Source organism: Phoca vitulina, unplaced genomic scaffold (assembly GCF_004348235.1).
Source record: "Phoca vitulina isolate PV1807 unplaced genomic scaffold, GSC_HSeal_1.0 scaffold11, whole genome shotgun sequence".
In the NCBI taxonomy this organism is placed as follows: Eukaryota; Metazoa; Chordata; class Mammalia; order Carnivora; family Phocidae; genus Phoca; species Phoca vitulina.
Window position 1 is genome coordinate 7,987,586 of NW_022589714.1, and position 17,504 is coordinate 8,005,089.

The following is a 17,504-nucleotide window of genomic DNA, read 5'->3' on the forward strand; positions in this document are numbered from 1 at the left end:
GATCAAAGAAAAAGGGCTAACATGGGGGAAATCGTTAAAAAATAATACATTTGCATCTCAAATATTTTAACTTAAAACATGCAAATGTAGATTAATTTACTAATATTTTATTACAGAACCAATATCTTTTTGTTGAACATGACTCCACTGTTGAGTAGCTTTTTTTTATTATCAGGTATTTCATCCAAAATTCATTGTCTACAATTTCTAGTTTGTGTTTTCTTAAATGGAATGAGAAGTAACACAGTCTTAAAGCAGTGGAATTGTAGAGTTCTTCTAGATTTTTACTCTTCCTCCCTTTTTCCAATGTTCTGTAATTGTATCTCCCATGTCTTACCAGTTAATTTTTTTTTTTTTTTTTTACAACTGGCTTTCATTTTAGTCTGAAATCTTTAGTTTCAGGGGAATAGCAATTCATATTTCCTTTGTTTACACACTATGAAATTATGTAACTAAAATAAGGTATAAGTGGCATAAACAGGTCTGTAATCAAATACAGTTGACTCTTAGCACATGTTTCTGTGCATAGGAACAGAGGTGTGCAAGTATTAAAAGGCTGCTTTTAAGCATTCACACTGCTCAGGGGCATTAGGAAGACCATGAACATGTTTTTATTCTCAGTTTTTCTCAGGATTAATTATTTTGAAGTTTCTCATCATCCTGCCCATGTTTCTTCTTCTCTTAGACTACGGATCTCCCTAATTTAGAGTAGAATAGAGGTAAATCATGTTTAGCTTTTCTTCTCATAAAGTCCGAGGTATCTCTTGTCCAGAAAAAAAATGAAACCATTGAAAAAAAAAACTGGTAGCAAATATAAGGGTCTACTTAATTATAAGGCTCTTTTAAGCATAAAAAATAATAGTAGAGTGGAGCTCAATTTCTTTCCCCTTGAGTGTGATCTGGGCTTAGTGATTCACTTCCAAGGAATAGAGTATGCAAAGGGAGGGATAGTAGCTTTATTGGTGGAGAAACCCGGTAGATACCACCCTGGCCAAATGTGCAAGTGTAACAGCACCAGTGATAAGTCATATTGATTGAGTGTACCCTCTGATAAGATGTGCTGAGAAGGTCAGTTCACTTCTGTGGTATTCTTTCCCAAACCCATAACCCCAGTCTAATCTTGAGAAAGCATCAGACAAACTTAAATTGAGGGATATTCTGTGAAACACCAGACCACTGCTCTTCAAAAATTTCAAGGTCCTAAAAAATAAGGACAGACTAAGAAAATGTAGCAGACTAAAGGAGACTAGGGAAACATGATGACTAACGGCAGTGTGTTATCTTGAATTGGTTCCTAGGTCAAAGGAAAAAAAGGACATTAATGGAAAAACTAGGGAAATCCAGATAAAGTTTGTAGTTTTGACAAATCTTCCATGGTTATATAAGATGTTAACCTTAGAGAAAGCTGGGTGGAGTGTATATGAGGACTGTCTGTACTATTTTTTAACTTTTCTGTAAATTTAAAATTACTCCCAAATAAAAAGTTTATTGCAAAATAATTAATGGGAGAAATCACAGAAGAAAGGGTTAGGTAATTTGAAATTTAAGACAAACCAAATTAAAGGGCAGTAACACTGAAAAGGTATTTGTCACAGATGATTGATAAAGGGCAATATTCTTAAGATAGAATATACTTTTAAAAATTAGTAAGAACATACTAATACCTCATTGGAAAATAGTCACTGATCACAACTCACAGAAGAAACACGCTGGTCAATAAATATGAAATCCAGTTCAATCTCACTAGTAATTAAAGAGTTGCCAATTAAAACGGTATATATGGAGAATATTTTCACCCCTTACATGGAAAAGTGATAGTATTCAATTCTGAAGAAGGTAAGTAGAAGAATTAGAGATTCATATAGCCTTTCTGAAAAGCAGTTTGCCAATATGTGTGGGGTTTTAAAATATGGATATCATTTGTGATTGTGGTCTTACTCTTGCAAGATATTTTTCCCAAGGACATAATCAGGTATGTATACAAGTTTTTTAATAGGAAGGTTCATCACAGGGTTGTTGATACCAAAAAACTCAAAACCTGAATATCCACCAGTGAGGGAATGATCTAAAAGTTAACTGGCAAGCCTTGGGGCGCCTGGGTGGCTCGGTCGTTAAGCGTCTGCCTTCAGCTCAGGTCATGATCCCAGGGTCCTGGGATCGAGCCCCGCATCAGGCTCCCTGCTCTGCGGGAAACCTGCTTCTCCCTCTCCCTCTGCCCCTGCATGTGTTCCCTCTCTCGCTGTGTCTCTCTCTGTCAAATAAATAAATAAAATCTTTAAAAAAATAAAAGTTAACTGGCAAGCCTAAGGAATAGAATGGAATCATTAAGAATCATAATAGAACTAAATAAACAGTGAAAGCAAGGTACAGTTTGTGTATATCTTCTGATCCCGGACTGTGTACATGGGTATAACTATGTTTCTTGAAAGGATTGCGAGGAAATATCCCATCATTTACAAAATAGTTACCTGTCTTTGGATGGTAAGGAAAGGATGATTTTTATTTCCTTTATACCTTTATACATTTTCAAACTGCCGATCATAAATAAGTATATATTACTTTTGTAATCTGGGGGGAAATTTATCATTGCAGACAATGTAGCTAATGAGTTTCTTTCATCTTTCATGCTGATTTAATTAAGAAAATGCTACATTTCCATTTTATTCTTTAAAAAATCGTTTTTCCTATCATCTGCAAAGAGTGAGAGTTTGACTTCTTAATAAAATAAAATTTAAAAAAAAATTGTTTTTCCTCTCTCTACTAGGAAGCTCCTCAGGGTGCTCCCATTGCCGAGTGAGAACTGGGGAGCTCTAGTTGAAGAATGGTGTTGTCATCCTGACCCCTTTGCTAATAAGCCACTTCATCCACAAGAGAATGACTGTTTTATTGGAGACTCTTTCTTCTTGGTAAATTTAAGAAGTGATTTATGGCAGCCAAGACCTGAACTAGCCCCAATGGAGACACACTGTCCTTCTTCTGAGAACCATTTTAAACTGGTAAAATACCTTTTCAAAATAAATGCTAATTTGGGGTTGGCTTAAAAAGTGGTTTCTCCTATCTTCTCTTAATTAAAGCATGCTACACAGACTGTTCTAAGGACCAAAATCCGTGATTTTCAACTGCCTCTATTCACCAGCTCTGCTCTGCTCTGTTGATAGAGCAAGAGCATATGGCTTTAGACCAGAACAGCTTAAGCGGCTGCAGAAAGAAGAGAAAGACGACTTTTTCATGCATAGAATTGGGAATGTTGCCATTTTACAAACCAAAATGCCCTACTTTCTTGTTTTTAGGACAATATACCATAATCTATATAGTCTGATTTAAATTAAAAGTGTTCTTTTATTCCAAGATAAGTACTGTACAGTTAGGCCTAGGTATTTCCCCGTGTCTGCCCATTGTTAAGACTTCTGCTGATGTCGTAAAAGCAGATGCCATTTAAGGAAACAGAGAAAACGAAGGAGTCAAAATGTGGAAATGAAGCTTGTGCTGCGATTCCAAGTTGGTGGTAAACAATGTGAGGTCAGGTGCCTCTTGCTATAGAAGTCGATTTAGGGAGAAAGAAGTTTCCTTTCACTTCAGAGAACAAGTGCTTTACCTTACTCTAAAAGAAAATCAATGGCATTGACTTGGCCCTTGTGAGAAATCATTCTCCTGATGGCAGGTCAATACAGATGTGATTTAAAAAGTAAAGAAAATCATTGCCAGAGAATCTTCATTTTAACATCTGATTATCGGTAGGAATAAAAGCATTGTACATTAAATTTCATTTAAAATTCATTTAATTTTTGTAACAAAAACTGAACCACCGCAGGAAATGTGCAATAGTTGGGCAGCTCTCAGGTTGTAAGTTAGTTTTTAGAACTGTTTTATATTTTGAGGGTAGATTAAGGAAGTTCATCAAAGATTGACGTTATCAGAATTATTTAAGTGCCTTATCTCTCACCATAAACACCCATCCCTTTACCTAAATATGGTTCGTTTAAAATTATAGTACTTTATCCTTGTATAGTTTTCAAAAATAAATGGTAAGAAGTTAATATAAATCTGTTATGTTTAAAATGGTTATGTTAAAATCATATTTTAATCTAAATTTGTAGACTAATACTGTACTGTTCTATGTATTTTAACTTTCATTCTTGCGATTAAGCTATAAATTTTTTTTTTTTTTTTTAAGATTTTATTTATTTGATAGAGAGAGACACAGTGAGAGAAGGAACACAAGCAGGGGGAGTGAGAGAGGGAGAAGCAGGCTTCCCGCCGAGCAGGGAGCCCGATGCAGGGCTCTATCCCAGGACTCCGGGATCATGACCTGAGCTGAAGGCAGACACTTAACGACTGAGCCACCCAGGCGCCCCTAAGCTATAAATTTTTAAAATATTTGCAATGTGTGAATGGAAGAGGAGAGGAGAAAGATTAAATAAGAGAGACCATGAGTTTCCCTTTTTAGATAAATTCTGCACTCTATATGGAAATATATTCTTCACATTTATGTCTTTATCAGTTATATGATGCCATTTACAAGAATTTCTCTCAATTGTGAGCAGCCATCCTGTGCATTAAAGGAAGACCCTTTATATTCAGACATTATGGTGTTTAGTATCAAGGAGACTGTGGGAAACTCCTGTCATGACAAGCTGCTTTGACAAGATTGTTTCCAAGTTAGCCTAGATGGAAGTTCTCTTTAATTGCATATTGCAGCCATTGAAAGAGTATGCCTGTGACCAAAATAGTAACATATATTTGGAGGGACTGCTTAAACAGTGCTCTCAAGGCTCCTGTGGGAACAAGGCTGCCCTGTGCTATTGAAAACCTATTTCTCATATCAACAAGTCTAGCCATCTAGCAGGGTTTTGAAATGTCACATGGTGACACAGCATCCTAATGGTATCTCTTGGGAAACATTTTTTTGGCGAGACAGTATCAGGGGTCCTTAGAAATTGAAACAACACAAAGGGAAATAGAAACGAGGACAGGAGGCTAATCCACATCTCTGAGCAGTGGTGCCGTCTCTCAGATATATTGATTTAATTAGTCCACAACAGGGTCTTTCTTTGATGTTTGCTCTGTCGAGTTCCCACACTGTTAGGCTGCTTCATCGCACAACTTGCTTTATTATTTCCTTTAAGCATCGGTCAAGAGAAATGCATTACGAAACAGAGTTTCTCTTTAAACAAAATTTCGAATGCTATAAGATTTTAATTAAAAAGGCCTGATTTTAAGAATAGCATAAACAAACAAAATCCAACACTTGTTTCTTTCCCTCAAAACCCCTTTTGAGTGTACAGATGTTATTTGTGCCTGTTAATGTGGCAGTATATAGGGGCGCCTGGGTGGCTCAGTCGCTAAGCGTCTGCCTTCGGCTCAGGTCATGATTCCTGGGATCAAGCCCCACATCAGGCTCCCTGCTCAGCGGGAAGCCTGCTTCTCCTTCTCCCGCTCCCCCTGCTTGTGTTCCCTCTCTCGTTCTGACTCTCTCTGTCAAATAAATAAATAAAATCTTTAAAAAAAAAAAGTGGCGGTATATACCTTTTGTTTTCAAAAGATACCTCCTGAAGATTTCCTTATTTCTTGCATTTATTGTTTCATGCTCTTTTTTGCGTCTACCAGCATCTTATAATAGCATGATAAAGATGGCACCTCACCCTTTTATAAGATTCATAATAGTATTCTAGACTTAGAAAGTATGGTCACACTGTAACTTCACCCTATCTTTTAAGGAACAAACGAAATTGAACTTTGATTATATCACAGTGTGACTAACAGCTTTACTTTTTTTTTTCTTTCCTGGGGTACTTGGCAATAATTTATTGATTTTTAGTCATTTGTTTTGTTAAATCCATAAGGCTGGGTTGTTTTTTTTTTTTAATTTTCTTAGAATAATGTGTTGAACTTTGTAAACACTCACAAATGTAAAAAGGAAAGAATTGTGAACTTCAGTGTACCAATCATCTTGATTCATAAAATAGGCTTCATCTGTCCCTTTAATTCCCTCCCCTCCCCCCTGCTGGAGTGCTTTAAAGCAAATCCCAGACTTTATGTCATTTTATCCCATATGGATTTTTCTTTTTTAAATAGCCACAGTGTCATTTCGCATTTGACAAAATGAACAGTTATTACTTGATAAAATACAGGCCATATACAGATTTTACCAATTATATTAAAGGTCCCTTCTACTGTCCATTTGTTTGAATCAAAATACACATATTTGGTTGTTTGAGATAATTTGCTTTTTATTGATCACATTTTAAAATCCTGATTACCAGTATCTTGGAAAGGTAGACTCCTTTTTTTTTTTTTAAACCAACAAATACCACTTTTCCTGTTTCATTGAAAGATAAAGCAAAATGTGCTGTAAGAGCAATTATAAATGAAATATGTAACAGAGCACCTGATGAAAAATTCTCTGCTTTGAATAGAAAAATTTCTTCTTCTCAACCATTGCTACTCCAATACCCGGTATTAGTTTTTAGTAAAGCCTTTTGTTTTTGGTAAGATTTAATGAAGGTGGTTTGATTTAACTTGTATAAAATAGATCCTTTAAAAAGTGTCTTTACTACCAGTTTGGAGCTATACAGATCGATTTTATTGTAAGAAAGCGTGAAAATGCCCAAATTTACAGTTGAGCATACCTGCTTTCTGAGCTGTCTTCTTCCTATATCCTTGCCTACACCTGAACAGATTATCACCTGCCTTCGTTTCTATGTCTGTGGCTTTGACTTTTTTTGACCTCTACTTAAAGTAAGAAATACATATTTTTTTAAAGATTTTATTTATTCGTTTGAGAGAGAGAGCACAAGCAGAGGGGCAGAGGGAGAGGGAGAAGCAGACTCCTCACTGTGCAGGGAGCCCAACACGGGGCTCCATCCTAGGATCCTGAGATCATGACGTTAGCCAAAGGCAGACGCTTAACCGACTGAGCCACCCACGTGCCCCAGAAATACATTTTTTATATCAAGATCTGATAACACTGCACACACATGAACACATGTCAAGTAAAAGTTTCTTTTTTTTTAAATTTTTTTTATTTGCATTTATTCTGCAGAATTTACTCCCGGGCCATAAGTTTTTGTTTCTTCAGTTCCTCCTGGGATATCTTTTTCTTCCGTGCAACCTCCTCTTCTGGTTTAGGAACAATCTGCTCTTTTTCAGTAAGGATCATCCCAATGTGGCAGGGAGAGCTCATGTATGGGTTAATCCGACCATGAGCCCTGTACGTTCTACGCTGCATCTTGGGGGCTTTGTTCACCTGGATGTGCTCAATGACCAGAGAATCAACATCTAAACCCTTAAGTTCAGCATTACTCTCTGCATTTTTAAGCATGTGCAGTAAAAATTCAGCATTCTTCTTGGGCCACCGACCCTGTGTCCAGCCCAACTGTTTGGCCTGGGCACACCTACCAACTCCACCATTGTAGTGACGGAATGGCACACACTGCTTCTGTAAAGTGACGTCTTTCAGATACTTGGTGGCTTTTCGGATATGCATACCCTTGATGGCCTGGGCAGTTTCACGTGTGTTCTTAAAGTGAACACGAAGATTTGAACCTCTTGATTTACATGATTTCATAGGGTTTTCTGGGTCAAGCGAATGGCGAACCATTTTCAGAGGTCACCTCAGGCCATTTAGGGGAAGAGCAAGTAAAAGTTTCTTGAAGTAGTACTTACACTGTGTTTAAAGTACTGTGATATTTCTATTTCATCTTTTTATTTTATTTTTATTATTTTTTTATTTTTAGAGAGAAAGAGAGCCAGCATGGCAGAGGGTGAGGGAGAGAGAAACTCTTAAGCAGGCTCCATGCCCAGCGCAGAGCCTGACACGGGGCTTGATCTCATGACCCTGGGATCATGACCTGAGCCTAAATCAAGAGTTAGATGCTTAACCCACTGAGCCACCCAGGTGCCCCTCTGTTTCATCTTTTTTAAAAAAAAATGCAGGCTGTAACCAATTGAACTGATTCTATGAATTAGTTTGGAAAACACTTGACATAGTGCTTAGAAGCACAAGTTTTATTGTTTTTAAAATTTGTTTTAATTTAAATTAAATTAATTAACATATAATATATTATTAGTTTCAGAGATAGAGTTCAGTGATTCATCAATCTTATATAATACCCAGTGCTCATTATGTCACGTGCCCTCCTTAATGTCCATCACCCAATTACCCCATCCTCCCACCCCCCTCCCCTCCAGCAGCCCTCAGTTGGTTTCCAATGATTAAGAGTCTCTTATGGTTTTTCTCCCTCTCTGATTTTGTCTTGTTTTATTTTTTCCTCTCTTCCCCTATGATCCTCTGTTTTGTTTCTTAAATCCCACATATGAATGAGATCATATGATAATTGTCTTTCTCTGATTGACTTATTTTGCTTAGCTTAATACCCTCTAGTTCCATCCATGTCATTGCAAATGGCAAGATTTCATTTTTGTTGTTGTTGGCTGAGTAGTATTCAATTGTATATGTATACCACATCTTTATCCGTTCATCTGTTGAGGGACATCTGGGCTCATTCCATAGTTTGGCTATTGTGGACATAGAAGCACAAGGTTTAGCATCGAAGGGATCTAGATTAAAATACCAGCTCTATCAGTTACTAGGAGCACATCCATGGAACTCCGTTTAAATGTGCCTCTTATGTAGTTTTTTAGGAAGTAGTGATTAATGCTAAGGAAAATGTAATTGTACTCAAACTTAATCAGTTAAGATTCTTTAGATCAATACATACGTTATCCCACATCAGAAAGGCACTCATTCCTTACTTAGACCAGCACTCTATTCTGTGGTTTCCCAGAAGAGATGGCCAGAGTTGCAGAAATTCCTTCTCCCTGCCCACTTTTATGTGACTTCTGCCATGTTGCAGTGTATCTTTGTTAGAGGAATGTTGAAGGGCTTTAACAAAGATACTGCTATGGATGTAAAAAAAAACATTTTTTTTTGGTAGATTCTTAATACAGAATGGCTGTCCAGTAAAAGACAAAAGTTGGTCCCTTTTGGGAAGGTATGGGTTTTCAGCCTATCTTGAATGATGTGTGCCAAAAGTATATTTTGTTTATGTAACATCCACTTAGTAGTTACCATGTACCCAGGACAGTGCTTTATAATACTCCTTTTTAAATCCTAATAAACAACACTATGAGTTAAGCACTACTATTAACTCCCTTTTACAGATGAGGAAACCAAACCAGGTTAATCAACTTGCTCAAGGTCATGTGTGTAGTAAATAACAGGGCTGGGATTGAAACTTAGGAAGTCTGGCCCAGACTCAGGGCTCTTAGCCACCATGCTATTGCTTATAACATAACCTCTTATAAAAAAACTACAAATCAGTAAGTTTTTTTTAACTTGAGGTATAACTGACATATAACATTATATTACTTTTAGGTATATAATGATTCGATATTTGTATGTATTGCAAAATATTCACCATAATAAGTCTAGTTGACATCCATTACCATACATAACAACAAATCTTTTTTCTTGTGATGAGAACTTTTAAGATCTACTCTTAGCAACTTTAAATATATAATACAGTATTATTAACTATAGTTGCCATGCTGTACATTACATCCCCATGACTTCCATGTTCTGTAACTGGAAGTTTATACCTTTTGACCCCCTTCACCCATTTTTACCACCCCATCCCCTGCCTCTGGTAACCACCAATCTGTTCTCTGAATGTAAGAGAACATTTTTGTTTGTTTGTTTGCTTAATGATTAGATGGATGCTAGCCATTTAATCTGTATCCCAAATGAATGAATTTGGATTTTTGAAGTTTAAGAATGCGTCAGGAATTTGTCTCAGAACACTTTCCGGTTTTTCCAGTTAAAATGCATATCTTAGTGGAAAACTAGAATTAGATGAATGGGTTAAATATTTTTGACTTCTGATGAGTGGTTATGAATCATAGATTACTTTTACATAAGTTACACTGGACTTGGAGTCAAAATAATGGCTCCAGGTTTTGATTCTCCTGTTTTCTAGAAACATGAATTGGGACAAGTCACCTACTCTCTCTGCCTTTGTTGTCCACCGTCTGTCTATCCTAAATGGTAATGGTTGTTTGGAAGTGCTTTTTAGAAATGTAAGGTGCTTCCTGTTCAAATTATTTACAACAGTTAGATTATCAAGAAGTGGCTAAGTTTGGAAAAATCAGTCTGTTCATTATTCTTTCTTTAGATTTGAAAAAAAAAAAGATCTCTGTGCATGTGAATTATGCATACAAGCTAAATGTGTTCCCAGTATTTAGTAGAGGGCAAAATAAAATGTAAAGTTCAATGTATACTCTAGAGACTATGTTAAAATTATATATTCCTTTTAAGAAAAGCTGAATGACATTTAAATGACATTTTTCTGTTCTACAGAAACCAAAGGCAAATACCAAAGTAATTTGTAAGCGTTGCAAGGTAATGTTGGGAGAGACCATGTCATCAGGTAAGAATTTCATAATAAAAAAGCCAAAATGATTGCCTTCTTGTTAAAAAAGAGTAGAAGGAGATTTTATAGGAAATCTATATGAAAGGTAACTAATATATGTTGTAGAATTGATGATTTTTAAAATAGAAATCAGCTAACATATCATCTAATATGCCAAGAAGTTTGTGTATTTTGACCTTTGTAAGTACATAGTATTGCATTTTAAGCATTAAGAAGTTGGGTCATTTTCAATATTTCATATCCTCTCTGTGGATATAAAGCAATAGTATAAAGTTTGTACCTGGGTCTGTCCTAAAGCATAGCGGAGCTTTTTTCTCAGTACAACTCCTCAATCAGAATTGTTGGTTGCTAAAGACGATGAAGAAGTTTTCTTGGCTGCCCTCTGCCTCAGGGCTCTATGTTAGGGCTGGGGGTTGAAATGGAAGAAACCACATTCTGAGTTTTGTACTCTGTTCCTTGTTCTTTTCCCAATCCTGTTCATTATGTTTATGTAAAGTCTGTTATACCACTTTGAAATATAATAAAATCCTGATAATTAAATTGCATCATTATTTAAAGATAAGGTTTAAAAAATGGAGAGCTACAATACACTGCATTAGCTTTGTGGTTGATTAATAATTGTTTTTAATATAATTAACTAGAAGATGTGATTTAAGTGAAGCTAACCTAAGAGAAGGCAGATGGCGGTCTTTTTGGTTTGTATTTTAAAATTATCAGAATATTGTAAGTAGTTAACTTGCTCAGAGTGAACAGAAAAGGAAGAATGAGTAGGGGTAAAGGATGCCACCTTCAACATCGTTTTGGAGAATGAAAGCCAGTGCTCTAAGCAACAACTTAGAAAATGTTAAGGCTTCTAGTCAAATTAGGTGAATTGATTTTTTTTTATTCTTTTCTCTTCTCCCTGAAGGCCAGTTAAAATGTCAGTTAAGGAATAAAAAAGATGTACATCCACAGAGAAAGAAAAATGGAGAGGAAGCAACAGTGATGTAAACAAGAGGTATAAGCAGACTCTTTTGGAAGCTGTAAAGCTGAGAGGTGTGGGAACACGCTTGGCAGTATGGAGGAAGTTGAAGCCTCAGTGTCTGCAGATCCTCTGAGTGAGGAGTGAGCCAGTACTCACTGTAGAGCCTCAGAGCTGGTCTGCTCAGAATTTGGAGGCAGCAGGTAACAGGGAAAGCAGTCTGAGACAAGGGACTGGAGGAAGGATGATTAATTCAAAATTTTTATATGGAGCTGTAAGACAACTAAGATTCCTCCTCTATTTACAACTTGCTTATACTCCCAAGGCAGGAGATTAGACGACTCTTTTCTTGGAAAATGGAAGAATACCAACCAGAGAAGAGATGTGCAGACACTGATTCGTAAGTGTCTTTCCACAGTAAAATGAGATTCAGCCATCCTAGAGTCAACAAGCCTTGTACCTACACCTGAGAGTTTCCTGTCAGCATTTATTACCTTACACTTAAATATGAATGGATTGATGAGAATCAACAAGTATTTGAGCAAACCTCCAACTATAAAAGAGACTGAAGTAAATAAATAATGAGGTAAACAGAATAAAGGCACTGAGAAGAAAGACATATGTATAAAACAGAAGCAAATCTTTAACAAAAATAATGTTCTTAAAGAAATGGAATAATATTGCCCCCATAATTCAAAGAATGTAGACTGAAAGATGTGATTGCCTAAAAAACCTAATCATAGGACTAGAAAATAAATTAGGGAACTGTCTTCTCTCATAAATCAGAACCAAAATTCAGAGATTGAAAATTGGAAAGGAATTATAGGGAAAAAAATCATCATGTAAATTTCCTGAGGATAGAGAGATTGTCTATCTCATTTATCACTGTAACCTCAGCACTAAATATAGTGGGTACCCAGTAAATATTTGTTGAATGAATGAATGAATGGAGACTTTTAGGATATTCAACATCTAGCTAATAGAAATTCTAGAAAGACAGACTAGAGACAACAGAGTTTAGGAAATTATCAAAGAACAGAAATACTAAAAAAACATCGCAAGGCTATTTTCCAGAGCTAGGGCTTCAGTTTCTCAACTGAAAGGGCCCACTACATGTCCAGTAGGACTAATGGGATGGCAGGGAAGCTACTCAAAGCTGTATCATTGAGTAATTTCTGAACACCAAGGAAGAAGTTTCTGGAGGAAAAAAAGCAAGTAGTATACAAAAGATCAGGAATTAGAATAACACTGAACTCTTAACAGCATTGTTGAAATCTAGAAGATGGTGAAGTAATGCCTTCATAATTTAGAAGGGAAAAGATTCTATCACAGTCAAACTATCAATCAAGTATGAAGATAACACATACAGTTTTGGAAATGCAGTGTCTCAAAACACAGACCTCAAATGTATATTTTCCTTAGGAATGTACCATAGGATATACCTCACCAAACCTAAGGATTTAACCTTTAGAGAGAAGACATGGGATTTGGGAAACAGATTATCTAACACAGATAAGGGAATCCTAGGGTGAGGGACACACAGGCAGGCCCAGGGAATAAGAGCCTAGATTGAAGCAAAGGAGAGAAGATTGCAATAAACATTTTTTCAGTTACAAGATGAACTGATACATTCTTCGGTTTGTTTGACCAGACATAACAATCTTGAGATAAGCCATTTTATCGTATGGAAGGAATTAGCTAAAGGTGCTTGGAAAACTAAACACATGAAAAAGGAAGCAGTTATGCACTGCAGGAAAACAGAAGGCTGAACAAGAAAGGGAACATTTCCATGGTATCATAGTCATTATAAGGTACAAGAGGCAAAGGAGAAACTAGAAATTTAAGAGGGAGATTTTGGAAGCAAGAGGGGGATGGGCTGAGATGATAACTTCTTCACATAGCTCTGGCTGACTGTTAAATGCACACAATAGATGCCGGAGAGTCCAATAAGAATTAAAAGCTCGGGAGACCTGCACGTTTCCCATGTGTTTGATTTCATTTCTCAATCTATACGCAATTGGGCAGCAGAAGGTAGGAGCCTTAATGGCTTGAGGTATTTGAGCAAAACCTCTCCCCAGATTTGCTGACAGCTAAACTCTGCAGGTATAGTGAATAGTTTCTAGGGAGCCAGGCTAAGCAAAATAAAACTGAGCAGAAACATTAGCAGCTACATGCTGTGGGAAGATATATTTCATAGTTTGAGTCCAGGCTAGTTAATTGACTATTATAAACCAACAACCCTTAAAAGAACAAAACAAAATCCAGAATAGCAACATTATATTACATACAGTGTCCTACTTCTGTTTAGAAATTATTAGACTTGCAAAGAAACAGAAAAGAGTGATTGATACCCAAAAGCAGGACTCAGCAAACAGGTACTGAGTAAGCACGAACATTAGATTTAGTAGACAAAGATGTTAAAGTGGCTATTATAAATATGGCTAAGAATTAAAAGGGGGAAAAAAACTCTTCAGTGAACTAATGGCAAATCTCAACAAATTGGAAACTTGAGAGAGAGAACTATTGGTAATTACAGAGCTGAAAAGTACAGTATCTAAAAAATTCACTAGATCAGCTAAACTACATATTTGTGATGACTGAAGAAGAAAAAATCATTGAACTTGAAGGTATATTAATAGAAATTAGCCAATGCAAAGAACAGAGAGAAAAAGTCTGAATCAAAATGGACAGGACCTCGGAGATTTGTGGGACAATATCAGATGTTTCAGTTAATGTGTAAATGGAATCTCAGAGGTAAGAAGAAAAAAATAACTCAGGAAAAAGTATTTGTAGAAAACAATGGCTGAAATCTTGGCAAATTTGCTGAAAAATATTAACTCTTAGATTCAAGAATTGCAGTGAAAGGTAGGATAAACACACAGAGCACTTCACCAGGCACATTGTAGTTAAACTGATAAAAGCCAAAGATGAAGAGAGAATCTTGAAAGTACAAGAGAAAAATGGAACATCACATACAGGGACTTCCTGATACAATTAAAGCTGACATTTTGCAGAAATAGTGAAGACACTAAAATGAGATATTCAAAATTCGGGGGGGGGGGGGAAGAAAGAAGAAAAAAACCTGTCAACTAACAATTCTATATCCAGCAAAACTGTCCTTCAAAAATGAAGGCAAAATAAGAGCATTTTCATATAATAGATGGAAGTTATGCATTATTAGCAGATCTTCTCTACAAAAAATGCTAAAGAAAGTTCCTCAGACTGAAGTGAAAGATACCAAATGGTGGTTGGAATCCACAGGAAGGAATGAAGATCAAGATAAATAGAAAATATATGGGTAAATTACCACAAGAGCAAACTCAAAGGTTAGCACAAAATTGAAGCCACCTTTTCCCTGCAATATGCCACTTCTCTAAAATTATTTTGATTGCTTTGAGAAGTAAGGACATAAAGACTACACAAAAAAGGAACCTAGTGGACGACTCTGCACAAAAATTTGGGACCCTAAAGAGCCATACCCTCGGGGAGAAGAACCATGAGAGACGATGGACTCTGAAAAACAAACTGAGGGTTCTAGAGGGGAGGGGGTTGGGAGGATGGGTTAGCCTGGTGATGGGTATTGAGGAGGGCACGTTCTGCATGGAGCACTGGGTGTTATGCACAAACAATGAATCATGGAACACTATATCTAAAACTAATGATGTAATGTATGGGGATTAACATAACAATAAAAAAAATTAAAAAAAAAAAAAAAAAAAGAGCCATACCCTTACTGTGAACGTGGAATTACGGATAGGTATCAATCCTTTGGCACTTTAAGGAATTTCAAGTCTTAAACTTGGTTAGTCTGTCTTGGACTAGCTATAACACCCATATGCCTGGCAAAATCAGATGTAAATCACCTCTGGAGTAAAATACCTTCATTGTAAAACTCACACGCCCACAAATAATTTGTCAAGTACAGTGTTCCCCATACAACCAAAGACAAATAAGCACACAAGTAAACTAGACTTCCTTCAACAAGAACTAACAAAAACAGAAACAACAGAAACAGACTTCGCTACTAGAATTATCAGATGTAAACTAGAGCAATCGTGCTTTCGTCTATTGAACAATATGAGAGGTTTGAAGGTATCAAAAGGCAAAGGAAACAAGAGCAAGCATATTTGGAAAAGATCAACAATAGAATTTCTAAAAAATATGTAACAGAAATTTAGAATTTAGTGGATGATTTAATGGCAGATTAGGTACAACTTGGAGAAAGAATTAATGAATAGAAGATAGATGAGAAGAAAAATCTGTAATCTAGCACAGAGAGACAAGAAGGCAAAAAATATAGGAGAGAGGGAGACATAAAACATACACCGAGAAGATCTAACCTATGCTTTTTGTTTTTTTAGTTTTTATTTGAATTCCACTTAACATAAACTGTAATACTAGTTTCAAGTGTACAGTTTAGTGATTCAGCACTTACATAACAACACCTGGTGATCATTCAATAAGTGTACTCCGTAATCCCCATCACCTATTTAACCCATCCCCCCACCCACCTCCCCCTGATAACCATCAGTTTGTTCTCTGTAGTTAAGAGTCTGTTTCTTGTTTTTCCTCTCTCTTTTTTCCTTCTATGATTTTTTTTTTTTTTTAAGAGAGAGAGAGAGAGAGTGGGGTGGGGGTGGGGAAGGGTAGAGGGAGAGGAAGAGAATCTTAAGCAGGCTCCACACCCAGCACCAAGTCAGATTCAGGGCTTGATCTCACAACCCTGAGATCATGACCTGAGCCAAAATCAAGAGTCTGATGCTTAACTGACTGAGCCACCCAGGCGCCCCCATTTGTTTTGTTACTTAAATTCACATATGAGTGAAATCATATGGTATTTGTCTTTGTCTGACTTACTTAGCTCCATCCACATTGTTGTGAATGGCAAGGTTTCATTCTTTTTATGGCTGAGTAATAGTCCAGTGTGTGTGTGTGTGTGTGTGTGTGTGTGTGTGTGTGTGTGTTGTGTGTATGTATATATACACACCACCATTCATCAGTCAATGGACATTTGGGCTCTTTCCATAATTTGGCTATTGTTGATAATGCTGCTATAAACATCAGTGTGCACGTATCACTTTGAATTAGTATTTTTTTTTATTCTTTGGGTAAATACCTAGTAGTGCAATTGCTGAATCATAGGGTAGTTCTATTTTTAACTTTTTGAAGAACCACCATACTCTAACATATGTTTAGTCAGACTTCTAGAAGGAAAAGAAATATAAGGGAGCATGGCAATATTTGAAGAGACAATTGCTAAGAATTTTACAAAAGTGATGGAAAACAGTAAGCAACAGATTGAGGAGGTCCAATGAATTCTAATTAAATGAGACCCAAGTAAGATAAATAAGTTTATAGCGAGACATACAGAATGATACTGCAAAACAAACAAAAACCAGAAAATCCTAAAAACAATTGAAGAAAAATGACAGATCACTTTCAAAGGAGCAATAATAATGGAAGTTTGAAGACAATGGATTGATAGTGTCAATGAGCACAAAGGTTAAAAACTTAACCTAGGATTTTATATGGTGAAAATGTTCTATATGAAAGAATCAAGACAAAGATATTTTCTGACAAAAACTAGAATAATTCATTTCTAGTGGTTTGGTTTTTTATTAAAAGAAATTATACTTGTGGAAGAATAGAATTCTACCTGTAGAGAATAGAAGAAAATGATCCCAGATAGAGGGTCTAAGCTTAAGAAGGATTGGTAAAGACAGTGGTAAATACGTGGAAGAATATTAAGTGGATGCTAACTGCATAAAGCAGTAATAATACCTTGTAGGATTAAAATAGTAGAATCAAATTATAGTTTAACAGCAGCTGGGATAAAAAGGATCACTTCATAATGTTAAAAGGTTCAATTCTGCATCTAGTAACATGATTTCAAAATAGTAAAATGAAAAATTGAACTTAAAGGAGAAATAGATAACTTGATCATCATGGCTCTAGATATGTAATACTCTGTTAAACTATTGATTTTTTCTGCCTTTTTTTGTGTGTTGAGCAATTGAAAACATTTTCAGAAAATGTACTGAGAATAACTTTCCATCTTAATTCAGAATTGTTTGGCACACCATTCTTAATTATTGCATGGAATTCTCTTGCCT

General features: G+C 36.1%; 2 protein-coding genes across 4 annotated transcripts in view; one reads left to right on the forward strand and one right to left on the reverse strand.

Moving 5' to 3' along the window:
* UBE3D (ubiquitin protein ligase E3D) overlaps positions 1-17,504 on the forward strand; it is a 154,865-nt gene that overhangs the window by 21,837 nt on the left and 115,524 nt on the right. For all 3 annotated transcript variants that reach the window (XM_032409376.1, XM_032409379.1, XM_032409377.1), the window contains exons 4-5: positions 2,765-2,996; positions 10,358-10,427. In XM_032409376.1, the coding sequence (XP_032265267.1) occupies positions 2,765-2,996; positions 10,358-10,427 (302 nt within the window). The remainder of the gene's footprint in view (positions 1-2,764; positions 2,997-10,357; positions 10,428-17,504) is intronic.
* On the reverse strand, positions 7,026-7,613 carry LOC116635439 (60S ribosomal protein L17-like). Its single transcript, XM_032409380.1, has one exon. The coding sequence runs from the start codon at positions 7,598-7,600 to the stop codon at positions 7,046-7,048; it is 555 nt and encodes a 184-aa protein (XP_032265271.1). The 5' UTR covers positions 7,601-7,613; the 3' UTR covers positions 7,026-7,045.

Excerpts from the sequence above, each read along its gene's own strand:
- LOC116635439 (XM_032409380.1), bottom strand. The coding sequence starts at position 7,600 with ATGGTTCGCCATTCGCTTGACCCAGAAAACCCTATGAAATCATGTAAA.